The sequence below is a fragment of the Fundulus heteroclitus genome, chromosome 19, assembly GCF_011125445.2.
Source record: "Fundulus heteroclitus isolate FHET01 chromosome 19, MU-UCD_Fhet_4.1, whole genome shotgun sequence".
NCBI lineage: Eukaryota > Metazoa > Chordata > Actinopteri > Cyprinodontiformes > Fundulidae > Fundulus > Fundulus heteroclitus.
The window spans coordinates 16,952,326-16,970,460 of record NC_046379.1 but is presented as its reverse complement, the minus strand read 5'-3'; the positions used below and the strand labels follow the sequence as shown (position 1 = coordinate 16,970,460).

Genomic DNA, 18,135 nt, shown 5'->3' with positions numbered 1-18,135 from the left:
CTTGTACTTTTTGTCCCCAGCTGGAGAAATTTTGCTGGGTGGTTGTGCTTTAGGTGCATGTGTAGGTTTGTTGTATTGCTGCTTTTAGCTGCTACTGTTTTATGACAAATGCGACATACTGGCTCGCATAGGTTTAGCGGTTCGCCTCAGTCATTTGATTTGAATCCGAAATACTCCCACACTGCGGCTGTTGCGTTCGGCTTTGAAACCAGTTATATTTCGAGCTTTCCCGCCAACATAAGATGTGCTTTTTTTTTACCTCGCTAACTCCTCTAAATCCTCACGGGGCTCTAAAGCTGCAGAAGGACAAAATGATGTGCGCTGACTACCTGATGCGATAGTCCACTCCTCCTCCCTCCTCATTTTTCCCTTCCTAAAAAAAATTAGGAAGGGGAGGGGTCAGTGGATAGCACCGGAGTTAAGGCTTTTCATCCAGCGTCATCAATAGAAACAGAAAAACACAGGCAGAGACGATATAGACGATAAATTAAATGACGCAGATAGTTTTTATTTATCGTGCGATTAATTGATTTATTGATTATCGTGACAGGCCTATGTGTCACTTGTCGAGAGCCGTCGAAGCCAGTGAAAAGCTGGCACAGTTTCATAAACAGGAAGTGCTGACAACTGGTCACATCGCTTGAGCGTTTCCAGCTAACTCATTAAATATTCTGGAATGCATGTATTGTTATGTAGCTACTGATTACAGGCGAGAACAATTATCAGTTTGTTACAACTAACTCCTCTTTGTGTTGACGTTGAGATGTTAGGCAATTATTAGCCAGAAAAGCCGCTTTGATACGCAAAAAAAAAAAAAAAAGTACAGTAAACTTCTGCAGTCGTCGAAAATAATTTATCATAAAAATATAGCATTGTACAAGAGCTCTGATGGCTCTGGGTCAACTTCTCACCTTTTCTAATTTGGACCACAACTTTGCAGAATTCGTATGCCATTTCACACCCACTAACTAGTATTTAACCACTGTTTAACAGTTTATTCCTCTTGTTGGGTAAGTATTTTGATGATTTATGTAGATCAGCTCCCATCACCTTTTTGGACCAATTATAAAACATTACAACTTATGACCCCTAAACAATTTAAAACCCTCTGGCTGGTGCACATTTTATTGGGATCAGTAGATTAAGAGTAGTTTAGGGGGACATTACTCAAACCTTAAATAGAAACTGATTCTCGTTTGGTACAGATTCAAGGTTAACTGATCCTTTAATATCACCTGAAAAGGACAGATATAAAACAACCAAAACTGAAAATGTATGAAATGCTAAAGAGGTGAAACGTGATGATCCAGGCTTAAACCTGTAGCTCATATGTAGCTTTAAAAAGAGAGAAAAAAAATTATGAATTAAGTTACGCTTCACAAAATCTTGCATATGCTAAACAGGGGGCATTAAAGAGGTGTTATACTCCCAAAAGATTTAGTAGTGAAGGATTAAGTGATGTTTCTTTGCAGACATTTGCTCTCTAGAATGTAGCATCTGTAAACCAATCAGGCAAAAGATTTGCATTTGTTGTTGAAAAACTGCATTCTTTTCACTCAATCGCAGATCCTTGTGACGTTTGAAAGCTATATCAAAGTATCAAGTATTTACAGATTTTTTATTTTTTTTTGCCTCAGCTGGGAGAATGTAGAAGAAGGTGATGACAAAATCCAGTTGAGGGAGACTGGTCAACTTTCTGCAGCTCACTCGTCAGTCACGATAGTTATCCCCGTCACATGTCTTGTGTAATAAAGTTTATAGAAGTTACCTCACTCATCGGTCACACTTGCTGTTTCCAGACATTTTCATTTTCACATTTTAAAGCTTTGAAAGCCTTGAATGCTTTAAATGACTTTCAGAACTGTTTTGATGCAGTTAAGCGACGTAGTCAGAGCGGGACGCGATGTTGTTCGACTTGTTTTATCAGCTGGCGGCAAGTGAACTGAAATAAAAGGCACTGTCTCCTTTGACTTTTAAAACGGGTTTTCAACTTCTCGCCGTGTGGATAAGAAAACAGTTAACCACAAATCTTAGATGGCTGACTTTTAAGAAGGGAGGGCAAAAGGCATAAAAAGGAACAATGAATAAACTGAAAAAGGATGAACAACCAGCGAAGGAAATAAGAAAAGTGAGGAAGAAAGGACAGAAGCAAAGCCTAAAAAAGGAAACACAGACACGAGGAAGAAGGCGAGGAAGGAAGTGCACAACCTTTAGACAAAAGGATATTCATATTTTTCTAGGCCTAGAAAACACTTCAATCAAGTTCCATCCACTTTTATATTTTTCCAGGCTGTGTAGGAACCCTGTCACAGAGAATAAGCACTCATGCTCAGAAATATACGGGGTAAAGAGCTGGAGTCGTTCATTAGAATATCAAACCTTTTGCTGTATTTAAAAACAAAAACATTCAATCGAACATCCTAGAAATCTAAACGTTTCAGCAAAGTTAGTCTTTTAACCAACCAGGAATACATTTAACACCTTTTTGAAAAAGTAGTGAGCCCTTACAGTTTATTGTGCATATATTTTTGCAATTCCGTTTTTGGCCTCAAACATGTTTTTCCCAAGAATATGTCCAAGGAGTTACAAATATAAAACAACATATTATGAAAATAGTCCACAAAATAGAAATGTTCCAAAAAGAAATGGACCACAAGTGGCCAGTTTTCCTTTGACTGACAATGATAGGTGATCTACTACATTTAATGATCAAAACTAAGGATATTCACCAGTTTTTGGTGCATTAAGAAATAGCATGCAAAGTGATATTATTTGAGTTTCATAAAAACAGATAGAGATAAAGCCAACATGTATGATTTAAAAACCAGGGATAAACTTGAATCTTAACTTTGGATTCAAAAATCTCACAGAATCTGCAGCCATTCATTTTATGTGTTATTGTCCATAGAAAAATAATAATCTGAATCTGTCCAAATCCGAATTGGAAGGCCAGACTTCAAATCACAACAAGTGTTTTGGGCCAAAAATGCCTGTCTGATGCATAGCTACAAAAAAGCTTTATTGACAACAAATACATCTTAATTTCATTGTTGCAACCAAATGTTTTTACAGTAACCTTATGCAACATTTGCCATTACCTCTACAACTGACCTCCAAAAAAATGTCCAGTTATTTCAAATACTTCACAAAAGAGCTGATTAATCCCGGTCTGAAACAAATCATTGAGTGGCAATTCATTGCCCTGGGAATTACAAATAATCCCCAGGGCAAAGTCTTAGACTTAATGCTTCTTTAAATTCAGACTCACACAACAAGCCAATGCAGAGTCCATAGTCACCGTGCATTAACTGGAGTGCAGATGTGGTAAAAACATGTAACAATGAGGACCTGTGAAAATACACACCACAGATGGAACAGCTCGGCAGCTGCGAGGGTCTTTATGGAGGCGTTTGTAACAAACTCTAAAGGGGATATCAACCCCTGTTTTAACTTTGCTGATATGTTGCAATAAGTATTGAAAAAGAAAACAAAAGATGTGGATCTTCAACTGGCACGCTATTGCAGGAAAAACTAAGTTTTAGATTATTCTCTTATTACATACCTGCTGGAGACAGCCACCATAAGGAAAAAACAAAAGCCTTTAACTTGGTGCTTTAGATATGTGGACAGGTCATCTCTAGGCTAAAGTATTTAAGAACAACGGGATTGTATTTTTTAATGAAAGAATGTCCTGGACAGCGATTCTGATCCAAGGAAAAAGAAATTACTGAACTGACTAAAGATGTTGAGAGCTTGAGAGGATGCACAGTTATGATGCAGAAAGGGGAAGCTCAGGTATTCTTGTAGATTCAAGCAGAGGCCTTTGAGTAAAAAGGAAAGTTACTATTACATAGCATGTATGATAGATTTTAGGATTATCGAATAGTGTACCAACGTATTCACTAGTTGTAGCCTATTGATTTGTCCACTTAGGGAATCTGGAAAATTTGGATATTAAGAAATTAAAAGTGTAAGTAAGGAAGTATGAGGCGAAGGTATTCCAGTAAAGACATCATTACATAGAGATTAATTTGTTTCTATTTATTGAGTCATTTCTTTCAACTATCCAACTCTTGACTTGTTAGGCTGAATGACAGCCAGGACTTCCTAAGATCCACAACAACAGCACTAATAAAAATATGATTTGGAAAACACTTTAAGAGGACACACTCAGGTCTAATTACTGTAAGATCATTCAATATAAGAAATCCCTTAAGCAGAACCTAACTGAAACCATAAAGTAGGCTAAAAGATCTCAACTAGCAACACATTCTAAAGACGTTAAAAGACCAAATGAGAAACAAAGTCATTGACATCTATCAGTATGGAAAGTGTTATAGAGCACTTTCTAAGGCTTTGAGACTCCAGTGAAACACAGTAAGAGGCATTAATTACAAATGGAGAGAACTTGGAACCGTGGTGAACATTCACAGAAGTGGCTGACCAAAACTACTCAAAACCGCATTAACAACTCACATTGGATAAAAAAAGAAACTTGTTTCTGTTAAGATCAATGTTTAAAAGAAAGAGACTGGACAAAAATGGTATCTCTGGGAGAGTTCCAAGGCCAAAAGCCACTGCTGACCAAATATAAACCAAAGGTCCTTCTCACATTTCCACAACATACAATTACCAAGAATCTGGGAAGAATTTGGGTAAAATATTATTTGACCAAACACCTAAGTAAATTAATTTATTAATTTATATCTGAATAATTGTTATGATTAAAGAATGAAGGGAGGAAAGATGCTGAGGGGTTTCACACATCAACAAGACTCAAAGATCCACACGTTGAATAAAGGGAGACAAATGAAGAGTAGCATAAAGGGCCTGAAGTGAGCTTAAATTCTTTGAGTTCAGGAGCAACTTGTGTCAGAAGGAATAAACAGAAACTCAGATCAAGATCCTCTTTCAAAAATATGACAAATAAGTATTTTATCAGTCAACACCTTCCTCATATCTTTTTACTCCAGATGCTATAAATAAAAAAGGCAACCATGTAAAATGACTGTAAACCTTTTTGTGTTTTGTTTACATCCTAGAGAGGAGAAGTACATGTCCTAATGTGACAAATATGGAAAATATCAGCACTCAAAGATGATTGGTAATCCTGCCCAGAAACAAGTTTTGTTATACTGGGTGACAGTAGTCAAAACATTATGCATGCAGAAAAAGGAGGTTTAAAAAAATCTCTGTAAGAGCTGCAGGCATAGACATTATATACGTAGACGCGTCATTGGGCGGGTTCTGCCTAGGCTGCGATGCGTCAGAGCGTCCGCCATCTTAAATGTCGCAAATCTGCAGTTACTCAGTCACTTAAACAGTATCAGAGGGACTTTAATCTCTGAATATACTTTGTATTCGTAGTATTTTTGTTTTTGTAATATTACAAGTTTATTTTCGTATCCCTTTAGCTTCATTCTCCTGAATTTATTCTCCTAAAGAATAAAAATATTTGAAAAAAATCTAACCTGGCCCTATTACTCCAGGAGTGAAATAATTCTGCAAACTGTGACTATTCTGGAAATGTTCCCTCTTAATTCTCATAATATGACGTTTTTCTCATAACATTATCACTTTTGTATTTGTTTGTTTTGTTTTACTTTATTGACCTAGGACTTTTTTTCCCTCATATTATTAATTTTACCTCTTTAATACTCCCCCAAAAAGTCTGTTCCTAAAGGTTCACATGTGACACGGTTTTATGAATTAATGAAGACCATATCACATACACACACAAATGTATATATATATATATATATATATATATATATATATATATATATATATATATATATATATATATATATACATATATATACACACACACACACATATATATATATATATATATATATATATATATATATATATATATATATATATATATAAATATATATATATATATAGCCTGTGTTGCCTCTCTGCAGCTTTAGTGTGTCCAGTTTTGCAACATGGTGAAGCCTTAGTTAATAGAAGGCAGATACAAGTAGTGAAATCAGCCAGAATACATTTCCATGCAGCAAAGAAATGAGGCATCTTCTCTGATTCACGTTCACAATAACAGAACTCAACTTTTTTCTGCCACATACAATATGGCGGTGACGTTGACGTGCGAACCTGCACCCTATGACGCGTCTACGTATATGATGTCTGTGGCTGCAGGCTTGTAAAAACTCTGATTAGAGTTCGGGGGGTATTGCCTCGGTTGTCCCACATGCCAATCATTCTGACACACTCCCGTCACACAACACCAGTGTACCTGCACTTTCCTTGCTAGTTGCCGCTTGCTGGCTGCGCACGCACATTTCTAGTGTTTATATATCCGGTTAGCTTGGTGGTTAGCTTCTGTGTTAGCCTTTCATTGTAGCTCCTCTGCTCTCGCTGTATACTTTGAACATGGCTGATAGTCGCAAGAAGCAAACCGTGTAAAAGTTTATGAAAAGAGGAAGGCCTCACTAGAAATAAATAAGACCAGAGTGGATTTGGGAGATTTATGTCACGCGATCCCCCTAAGAAGCAGAAGAGCAGTTTAGACGGTCTTACGCATGTGCAGTTATTCAAAAAGGGACTTGGGGAAACTCCCGGAAAAATCGCCAACCCTGGCTTTAATCTTATCAATATGCATCAATCAATAACTGTGAGAGGAGGAGAAAGAAGAAACTTTTGGTTTATTAGGCCAGAGCCAACATTAAAAATGGAACAATTGGGAGAGTCAAATAAAAAAAAAAAAACAGGGAGTCATTTATATCACAGCAAGGCAAGCCTTAGAGAATATTATGCAAGACTGAACACTGTGAAAGGAGCACATGCAATTTTACAAGAGGCAATTTTTCCAGATGGAATTTCTTACATACAATGCTGTTTAAGGGTTTGGAAAACAAACCATCTCACTTAAGAGCATTTCACAACCTTTGGCTCATCCCTAAAGCGACAAGCAAGATTTCAGGTGATTTGTTTTCTCTCTCTGCTCATTCTGCAGGCGATGCCTTCCTCATTCACTTTGTCCATCTGAACTTATGCTGTGAGTCAGTAATAACTGAGGAATTTTCAATACTCTCCACAGACTCTTCTTAAAGCGTCTGTACTTGTGGCCATCTGCTTATATTCCTCAGAAAATAGAAACGTTTTATAAAGTCATGAGACTTCTTAAAAGATGAGGTAATATGTCCGGTGCTGGAGGGTTTTTCTCCTGTTCAAGAAACTCCAACGGGCTGATGTGCAGGACAGTTTTCAAAAATGTGCTGGTTTCCTGCCAAAAAAGACAAGGAGTCAGGCTGTGGATTAGCTGGAGCTGCTTTAGGGAACGGTCGATCTGTTGAAGCGTGAGAATTTGGGAATGGCTCACAGATTTATGTACATTCCAATCTCTCTGGGTAAAAGGTGTTATGTGGGATTTATAGCAATGTATAACAGTTTCTATTGTTTTTCTGGTGATGTAAAATTCCTCCTTAGTTATAAAAAACAACAACTGTGTATTGCAGACACACCAATAAGATTTTCACCAAGGCCTGATCTGCCGACTACAATTTGAGCTATATCACATAGAAGAGAAAAAAAAAGGCGTTCAGCTATATTTTTACTAAACACAGAACCATGAATCAAAGTGCTGATGGTGGATGTGTTTTAGAGATTAGAATGCTGGGAGTTCTTTGTTTTGATGCATGTAATGAATAGAAAACAAAACTTTTCTATGTTGGATCAGCCAATCACCCGCCGGAGCAAATGGGGAACGACTTTCTAATTTCTGGTTTCTGGCCAATTGGCCGGCGCCTCGCTACAGTCTATGTACAATCATGTGATAAAAAGAAAATAGGATGTTGCTTTAAATATTCAGCTGTTTTTTTATTTTTCCTCTGACAACCAAAGTAATTTAATCACAGGTAAACACCAACAACAAGGCTTGTTTTACTCAGTAAGCAAAATATAAAATGAAAACCATTTTTTTTTTCAAGTTGGGGAATAGGGTAGAGCACCTACCCCTTAAAAGCTAGTGTAACCCCCTTTGGGTTACATTCATGGGAATGTGTTTTGTTTTGTGGTTGTGCATGCTACTAATTAAATGGGACCAGCATCAGACTTCTGTCCGAACAGTTGAAGATCTCTAAGCGACCCGCATGCACCGATGACAGAAGAAGATATCACATAACAGCACAGTGTTTGCGGAAGTAATTGCAGATATAATTGTTACTAGAAGTGTTTTTAAAAAAAAGGCATATCGGTAAGCCTGGGTGATGAACCGAAAATTTACAGACACCGGAATTTCTCAAAATAATCGACGTCATTTTTCCCATGTCGGTATTTACGTTGCTTTAAAAATGCCGTCTCTGTGTTAGTATGCAGTTGTTGAGCAATGGCAGTCGACAATATTAAGACCACGTCATTACAAGAAGAAGAAAGGTAAGAAGAAAACCGTGGTTAACAATAGTCTGCTGTGGAACAGCGACTGCTACTGCTGTAGAGAAGTCTGTGTGGATGTGTAGTGAGGGCCGGATGAAATGCAACATGACCCTTCAGACTACAGATGCTTTGAAAAGTATCCAATATATGTCCGATTTAGTACCACGTATGGAAGTGGCAGAATTTGTATTTTTTAAACACATTTTTTGGGCGAAAAGAAAATAATTGGGGTCATTCACACCTCTATGAAAAAGACGGATATAGGTTGCATATGGGCAAAAATATCTTTGGGACGTATTTGCCTGTTGTGTGAACGTAGCCTTTGGCTAACAATTGCATTTATTAAGCATTGTTAGTTATTAATCATTACTTGTTTTTTCCTTTAAAAAAACCCAAGAAGAAGTCTGGAAAATGAACAACTCTTCCACACTTACTATTCTTTTTCCAAACTTTTCTCTACTTGAAAAATAGTAGAAGAATAGCAACCCTGTTCGCAAGTGCTACAACGTTATGTTTTTGAAATGCCCCACTTCCTTTATGCCAAACACGTACTCTGTTGTGATAGTCATCCGAACGAGATCCCTTAAATCTTTCACCAGTCTCATAAACTGCTACAATATTCTTTCTGAAAGCCTCAGGCAGCTCTAGCAAACTCACTGGGGATCAATTACTTGAATTTCTAAGTATTGTTGCGATACATTATACAGTAACCATCTAAATTTGTTCAACAGAACAACCAGTAACTAAAAACGTCCTTACACCGCAGCTGAGAATGTTTGCATAATCCCGTAAAAGAGCAGCTGTCTTCACCTTTTTCACCAATCCCAACAAAGAGGTCGTCCTTAAAGCAACAGGGTGCTGACAAACAACATGTCCGCCTGAAACAGCTCTCCGGGTAAAGTTGTACAACATTCATTTTCTAGACTGGATATTTTGTCTTCTCCTGATTCAATATTGATTCAAACACACAGAACATGTTCAATGCTGAAAGAAAGCTTTTGTCTTTTGGTCTGTGAACTAATTGAACTGTGTAATATGACCCTACGCACACAGTCCGATTCGATGGAAACCCAAAGTATTTCTGTTTGAATTTGAAGAAGTAGGTGTGAACAGGTGTGTACGTACAGCACTGAACAAAAGCTCAGGTCTAACAGTCAAAAGGTTCGGAGGTCATGCTGCGCACACAAACATTCAAACGTGGTCTGAGCCTTTTAAATCAATCCTTCCTGTCTGTCTTTATGGTTCTGATATTTGCAGTTATGTTGTTGTTTTTTCGGCCACTCAACGGCGCTGCGTTGGCTCATTTCTTATGTAATTGTACCTTACATAAAAACAATAGGAAAAAAAAAACAGTTTCAACAGAAAATATTTATATGCATCGGTTTGGGCACCTGTCAAAAACTTTTTACTGTGATGGCATGCACGAGACGACGACGAGAAAGCCTTTGGAAAATGTGATCTGAGGCGCAGCTATTTTCTGATCTGACAGCCTGCTGTTTAGCACTCGGCACAGTTTAAAGACAACTACCAAAACCTGAACGGTGGCATCAAATGCTTTCACTGGAACTGCCTCATTTAATGTTAGTAATTAGTCCCTTTCTATATTTAATCCTTTCAATTCTTTACAAATGTCCTGTTAACTGTTATTATTTTCCTCTCGAATCAGGCAATGTTTGGGTTTAGAAGAATCTTTTCTGATGAATGATTTTTGAAGTTGACGTCAAGTTTTTCACCCAATCATTTTCTGCGTCCTGCCAAGTTTTTTTGCCCATTAGTTCTTGTACACATACACTCATCATTGGAATGCATATTATATGAATTTGGGACCTTTATTGAGCTGCATATATTAACTGTTCTTTTTTTTGGCATGTGATGATCGAATAGGTACAACTTCAATGATTTTAAAAGTGTTGTGCCAAAGTTTGAATTGATTTAGGATTTTCTCTACTTACAGGACACTTTCAAAATAGGGCTGCACAACATCAGGAAAATACATAAATATGATATTATTATCGCTATATAGAAAACATGATATTACGTAGAACCAACTCCCAGTTTTGGTCCATGAGGCAGGCACTGTCTACATTTAAGACTAGGCTTAAAACTTTCCTTTTTGACAAAGCTTATAGTTAGAGTGGCTTAGGTTACTCTGGGCTACCTCTGTAGTTTTGCTGCTATAAGCTTAGGCTGCTGGAGGACATCAGGGTCTATTGTTCTTCACTCTGCAGAGTTCTCCTACTGTTCTCCAATTTGCATTGCTTGTTATTTCAACTTTTAACTTTTTGTTCTCTGGCTTTTTTCTTATTATAGTAGGTACACCTGGTGTGTTGTTGTCTTAGCTTTGACATTATTGGGGGCGGGGGGGGGGGGGGGCAGTCCAGACGACTGTCCACTGTAACTCTACGCTCTTTCATGAGGAGTGGATGCTGCTTGTCAAGACTCAATGCAATTTACTGGGTTCCCTTAGATAGGAAACTTTTTGACCAATCTGTATGGTTTGATTGAATTTGACTTTGTCAAGTGCCTTGAGATCACATGTATTGTGAATTGGCGCTATATAATTTAAATTGAATTGAATTGATTAACCAAAATGTTTTGGGTCACTGTGTGACAGTTTCAGATATGACTTATTTTTTTGAGCTTGACACATAAACAGGTCAAACACCTGAGACAAACACTTAACCAGGCCATGATAACGAGAAGCAAGGTAACGCTTTCAAATCTAGGAACACTGTACCAACCGTCAAGCACGGAGGTGGTAGAATCATGCTGTCGCATGTTCCACTAATCGTGGTAGCGCAGAAAGATTAAGACAAATGGAGAACTACTGCTCAACTATACAACTTTACCTCAAATCAGCTGTTAGATGATTGCATCACAGCAGTTTGTTCGAAGATAACATTGACCCCAAACAGATCAGAAGGGGCTATATAACTGGATAAAGCAAGACACGCTTCATACTGTATGTTTAACAGAAACATTTAATTTGTGCAACTGAGCAGCTGTCTTCCACTGAAGAAGCATCTACATTTTTATGGCAATCAGGAAGCTCACTGGGCAAGTTTTTCCGCTTGAGTTCGTTTGCAGGTAGTTTGTCAGCTCTGAATGACAACTCAGTGATTCATCACTGCATTAAACACAGTTTTTAGAGACCCAAAGTGAAATAGTCATTCATTTGAATTCATGGATTAAACTAACCTCAGAAGTATTAAAAGCCCTGACTAGAGTTCAAGAAGAAGATTACAGTGGATCTTTCATAAAATCTTCCTCATTTGACTCAGACTGTCAGAAAGAACAGATTTCAGCTCAATATATTTTTTTAAACAATAAGATTATCTCCATGTGCTTAGTTGAGCAGATTTATATGTGCCTGTCAGTAACTATTTTAAACACAACATGTTAGAGCAGTACAAAAGGAATTTTATCAATTAATTAATTTATAGACCACAGGAGATGTCTGTGTTTGCAGGAAAGGCTCAGCCAGTGTTATCCAAACATTAAACCTCCACACCCTCATCTAAAAAAAAAAAAAACTGCAACATAACAGAGGAGCATAACTGCCTTGCCTGATCTGCAGGGTTAGCTCGTTTCGGAGTACTGTGCAAGATTTCTTACGAAAAGCATTCCCATCTTTAGGACGCCTTCAATATTCAGCTCTGAATGATGGCCTGCACAAACACTGAACCAGTGCCAAACCTTCGGTTTTATCAGGAAGTCTGAACAGAACGTGCTATTCCCATAACCTACTGCACAAGTATGTTTGCAAAAGCTAGCAAACTTTCTGCAGACTAAAAAAGCCCATTGACATAACAGAGTAACCACATCTTTATCTTTTGGGCTTTTACTGACAGGCCCAAAACTATTCTCACTCCTGGCAGATTTGGGTTCAATCTTTTTGTATAACTAAAATGGGGATTTTTTTTTTGTGGCACCTAGTGGCCCATTTATAAAAGTAGGCTGACAGGAAAGGGGGGGTGAGAGAGAGGAAAAACATCCAGCTGAACCTGGGCCAGCCCCGTCGAGGAATTATGCCATTACATCACTGTATAAACCCTTTCATGTAGTTGATATTGCTGAATATGTAAATTCTCCAAAGAATCTCATGAAAGAAATATCAACGTCAGCTTGTTGTTTTGTCAGGCCAGATGTCCCTCCTCAGTAAAAGGATTGGCTGTCGTAACGATATGCAGCTCTACCAAGTTAAATTCACTCCGATTGGCTACAACCACATTTGCCAGTACAAGCGTAACACAGAAACGTTATGCAGCTGTCTGCCAGCTCTTCACCGCTCTGAAGCTCGTAGTCTCAGTTAGTCTGGTTGACTAACTGATTTAGCTTCAGTTAGTCAACCAGGTCTTTCAGTTACAAACACACCTTCCTTACATTTGACAGCAATTAGTAATGAAATAAACTCACAGGTAATGACAACGTTGTGTTTGGCCACCTTCCGTGTTGGTGGTGGAGAGGGGGAAGGCTGTTTGCTTGATGGTGTGTGGAGAATATGAATTACGTAGAAAGACAACTTACGTAGAAGTAAAGTTGATCTAACCGTTTTTGAGCAAAGCAACAAAGCTGAGCAGGTCCTTAGGTATTCACTTTTGCCATTCACACAGCTTCATCATTGCACAACGGATCATATTATACCCCCAAAACCTCAGAAACATGTTATTTGTTGTCATGGCCTTTAAAGCCTACCTACATGGACTGTGCGCTACCCCTTAGCCACCAGTGCACCTCTGGAAGTAATATTAGTGTTTTGGAGCAGCCAGGCCAGTGTCCTGACAAGCGATTAGGGTGATGGCAAGGAGGGCTTCCAACCTCAAAGGCTTGGAGCTTTAAAATTTGTAAATTAGACTCATCATCTATCAATAACTAACATCTTGGGGAAATGGCAATAACTTTAAATGTAAATCTGCCATAGGTATGACTATTTTGAGTTTCTATTAAAATTCTGCCTCAAGCTTTTCATTTTGCATAACCGCAACAATGCCCATTCACTTGCATAAAAACATCAATATAAAACTAAAAGTGTTGTCAGACCTTTTTAAGTTAAATGCATTCTACGTCAATCTAAGCAATATCCCAATTGCGATTAGCATCTTAAATGGTTGGCTGCAATGCATAACAAACTCTGATTTCTAATTATTTATTGGGCCTGGGTGTGTGGGATTTCTCCTCACATCATATTTGCCACTGACATAGATGTTAGCGGCCAAGATCAGGAAGAGAGCCGATATTGTGATGATAAAAAAAAATGAAAATGTGTGTTAAATGTAATTAATATCGTTATTGTAACTTTCAAAAATAATATTGCAATGTCTGTTTTAATAACATTGTGCAGCCATACTCCTAGTGCCCTGTCTCTTGATGTTGAATTTGCATATTTACCAAATCCAGTTTTTGATCTGAAAGCCTCATGGCCAAAAGATACTCTGCTAGAACGGAGAAATCGGTTATCTTTTCAAGAGGTACAAAGACAAAGAGACATTATTTTGTTCTTGTAGCCCAGGTTTTAAAGATCTTGTAGCATTTTCTAGGCAGAGTTTCTTTTCCTTTCTTTGTCCGACAATTATTACATACAAAGGCTGCACTTGAAGGGACCAATGCGGAATTTCCTGGAGCTCAGCACTTAGGTTCTTGAGAAGGATGTAATGCCCTAGGCAAAAAAGATGTAGATATATTTTTATTTTTATTTTTTTTTCTTACTTGCCGCCAGGACAAAAGAACAAATGCTTCTGTTCTTGTGAAGTAAGTATTGACTTAAGACCAAAGCATGTCAAAAGCGTGAGATGCACATCAGAAGATACGCCGCTAATATTTACCATTGAAAAAGCATCTGTTTGTCTGCCGCCGCTCAAAGGCGCAGCACACAGCAATTATTTTCAAACCTGTTCTATTCGAAAGCGTTCATTAATGCTAAAAGTTCAGTAATCTATCATCTCTTGGGCGCCTCTCAGTGTGACACGTCTAAAGTGTGTTAACGATGAATCGCAGCGCTGCAAATTTGGGTTCCGCTTAATAGAAAAATACATATTTATTTATTTATTTATTTATTCTTAGAAAAAGTGGCGAGTCTTTACAAGAGTTTAAAGCCTGGAGTTTTGAACAATCTTAAAAATTTGAGTTTCATGAAATTAGGAAGTCGTGATTGTGAGATTATTGTTCACTATTTTGATTACAGTATCAGCTAAAAAATATCCAATTTTCCTCTCCCCTCTTAGCTTCATGATCTGTCATCATGAAGCTTATGACGCAGTCTGTGTCTCTGCCACCTATGTTGTGTAATTGTCTTGCAACAGTGTGACTCCATCAACTGGCTATAAATATGTTTTTTGCATGCAAAGTATGAAATTACAATAAGTAGCAGCTTTTTTTTGTTATTTATTAGCTTGCATCTTTAGCCTTTAAAATATCGAATCTATAACACAATGCTATAATATATCTGCTTTTATGATTCATATTTATAAAAGGAAAATAAATGGCTGTGAATAGTGTACCCTGCCTCTGGGCGAGAGACAGGGATACACCATTCACAGCCTGAACAGGTCACCAGTCTATCACAGGAACCCCTAATGATGTCTGAAAGAATCAGTCATATTTTACACTTGCAATAAAAAAAAAAAATCTATTTTAAGGGTTCTACAGATCTTGCGATTCTTTAACAGAGGTGCCAACAAATGCATCCGCATCTGTATTTGTATATTTGAATTAGTGCGTACAGTCAGTTGAGGGTTTAAGGCCCCACCCTTCTCATCTGCCCCCTTGATCTGGCATGACTAACATGATGTGTGGGCGGCCATAACGCAAAACTCACAGAACAAGAAAGGCTGTTTTCTGGTGCAGACCTTTTTAGATTGCAAGTAATTTTCTGCTGTATTAACGTTTCCACTAATGTGCATTAAAATAAGAAACTGTTATGGTCATTAGATCATTGACAAGTCAGAGGTGCATCTCTATATATCTTGTGGCATGTGGGGTTCTTACTTATCCTCACTTACTAAATGTTTTTCACTCGGTTGAGGGGAATTTGAAACCATGCATCCATGCAGCTTAACAGAAACATGTCCTTCTGTGTTCTTTCAACCCAAATAAACAACCCTTTGACTAAGTCGTTTGTTTTTCTTGTTAATGGACTAGAGATAATGCCATGGCTAAATATGACCTGTTTGTATGTGTTGTCGTTCTTATCACTCCTGCCACCTACGTTGGTCATGTTTACCCAGATCATCTGACACATATGCCTGAGTCACGTAGAATTGGACCGAATAGGGAAATGTGTCCCATCCTGCACAGCAGGTTTTCTTTCTTTCCAGTGATCTGCGGTTGTTGCTTGTGTCGAAACAGTTGATCGAGAGCAACCCAAGACTGCGCGCCTCTGCCAAGGCTGAAAAAGATGTTCCTGGATCCAGATCCCTTCTGAGTAAAGCAACTGGTCGATGTCATTTCTTCTAACGTTGATATCAAAATTGGTAACACAACTAATTTAATTGTCCATGCAAGAAAAACAAAACGCAACCATGTCGACCACGGAACTTCCTCAACAGATAAGAAAATGAAATCTGCTGGTTGAGTTATTTGCAAACTACATAATGCAAATAAATAAATATTAAATGTTTAATTCCATTTTTTGAGCTCTGACTTAAAAAAATAAATAAATGAACAGTGCAGATGATGCTGCAAATCAAATGGCTAGTTCATACTACAGACAATCATAATGTAGCTTTCTACGTTGTAAAAGGATGGTTTGGTTAGGAGTAAGCTTATGCTACGGTAGTAGAGTGCACCACAAGTTGTTTTGGTTATGTTTTAGTTTTGTTGCACCTGAAATATTTCAGATAGTCAATTATTCTCTTTAGTGAAGTAAGTTTCCACAGTGTTTGAAAACTGCAGAGATTAAACCTTTTTAAACTCCTAACCTGGATGCTTTAATAATTAGAACAGGCTCATATCTAAACAAGCATTTCTGTCAAAAATCACTAAAAATGAGTTTTATCAATTACTTAATTGTTTCTTTCCGGCAGGTTTTCACGCACTTCACAGCACTAAGATTGAGCTTTCAATGATGACGACACATCTAATAGGTCTGTGTTGATATTACTGAATCCTGGTGCTGCATCATAAACAGTTGATCATAACAGACTGGAAACATGGGTGGAAATGTCTGGTTCTGTGCTCAGATCTGATTTTACAGCTTTATATTTCTGTGTCAGCAGGTGAACACAGAAAGGACAGATGTCATCACTTGTGGTGCCAAGATTAGATTCTAATGGTTTATTGACCAGTCTCTCAAAAGCAGTTTCAGTTTATCCAAATTGCTAATCCTAGTCCAGACCAACACCAGGAAAATGGATCATATCACACTAGTCCTTAACTGCACTGGCAGTCTATCTGTAAAATGATGCATTTTAAATATTTTATTCATATACACACCTCTGAAAGGTCTCAGCCTGAATACATTTCATAGCTGGTAGTCATCCAGACCCTTCAGGTCACCAGAAAGCGGTTTCTTTAAACTCAATGTTTAACATATTTAGATATGTGCATAACTGCAAGCCTGCAGGACTCATGCCTGCGGGACAAAGTCATTACTAATCCACGACCAACTTCAAAAGACACGGACAACATGGGATAACCTTCGATGCGAAGCTGAAAAAGAAAACCTACTATCCGAGACCACAAGCTGCGAAAGATGCATTATGGAAACGACACAGCATCCTCGGGTTCCTTCATGCACCTAAACCTCCCCCAAAATTTTTAGAAATATGATGACTCAACAAGTTGCGTGACCAAACTAGTTCAACACCGAGCCAAAGCTTTCAGAGTCCACAAACTGCCCGGGGGACAAACAGACACTCTGAGAGATGTTCTATCTGCAGCACTTCCTGCAATGTTTGGAACGCCTTCCAACAGGCCTGCATGGACTGCCAGGACCCTCTGAGGGACTTTCCCCTTTTTCTTGTTTTTTGGGTGGTGTTTTTTCTCTTTTTTGGGGGGGGGGGTTGTTTACAGGTTCTATTTCAAATAATATACATGTAGACCATTAATGAAGATGATGAGGTAATTTCCACTGGTGGTTAACTTTTTTTATAGAATAATCCAGCTCCAAGCCCACAACCTCTCAACAGCAGATGCTTGCAGGCCTTATTATCACTAGTTTATTCCATAGTTCATAAAATGATGGTGACAGGACTGCTAAAATGGCTTTTTGCATATCTCTTTTAACAATTATGTTTAAAAAAATGTAATCTCGTCTGATTGTAAACTGTAGTTTATATTCATATTGATCGAATAATTATTGATTTTGTTCATTTCTGTGCCCATAAACGTAAAAATGAGTCTTAACACTTGAAACTTAGTTTCATCACGAAGGGCCAAACTGTTTTCAGCTTACATTCGGCTGCTGAAGCTGTCCAGTTCCTCAAACACCTCTCCTCCGTCATCTTCTTTCTTTCGTTTAATCCTCTTGAGCCTTAATGAGAGGAACCGCTTTGACCTCTTGTCTTTCGGAGAGCGGAGTATCCCATCTTCGTAGGGCGACTTCCCGGGGCTGAGGGGCTCCGGGTCCCCCTGCAAGGTGCTCGGGTTATCCTGGTGGATGGTCGCGGCGCGCCTCAGCTCCTTCTTCTCTTTGTCGCCGGATCTTTGCCTGAATAAGCCCTTCAGCGTGCCGGACTTACTCATGGTGCTGCCGTCAGGGGCTGAGAGCAGGGAGATGAAAACATGAGAAGCGCGGTT

At 38.3% G+C, this 18,135-nt stretch overlaps 1 protein-coding gene across 1 annotated transcript in view; it reads right to left on the bottom strand.

Annotated features, from left to right (window-relative positions):
• The window catches only part of crybg1a (crystallin beta-gamma domain containing 1a), a 61,832-nt gene extending 43,697 nt beyond the window's left edge, over positions 1-18,135 (bottom strand). The window contains exon 1 of the mRNA XM_036150952.1: positions 17,792-18,135. Coding sequence (XP_036006845.1) covers positions 17,792-18,081 — 290 coding nt within the window. The 5' untranslated portion in view covers positions 18,082-18,135. The remainder of the gene's footprint in view (positions 1-17,791) is intronic.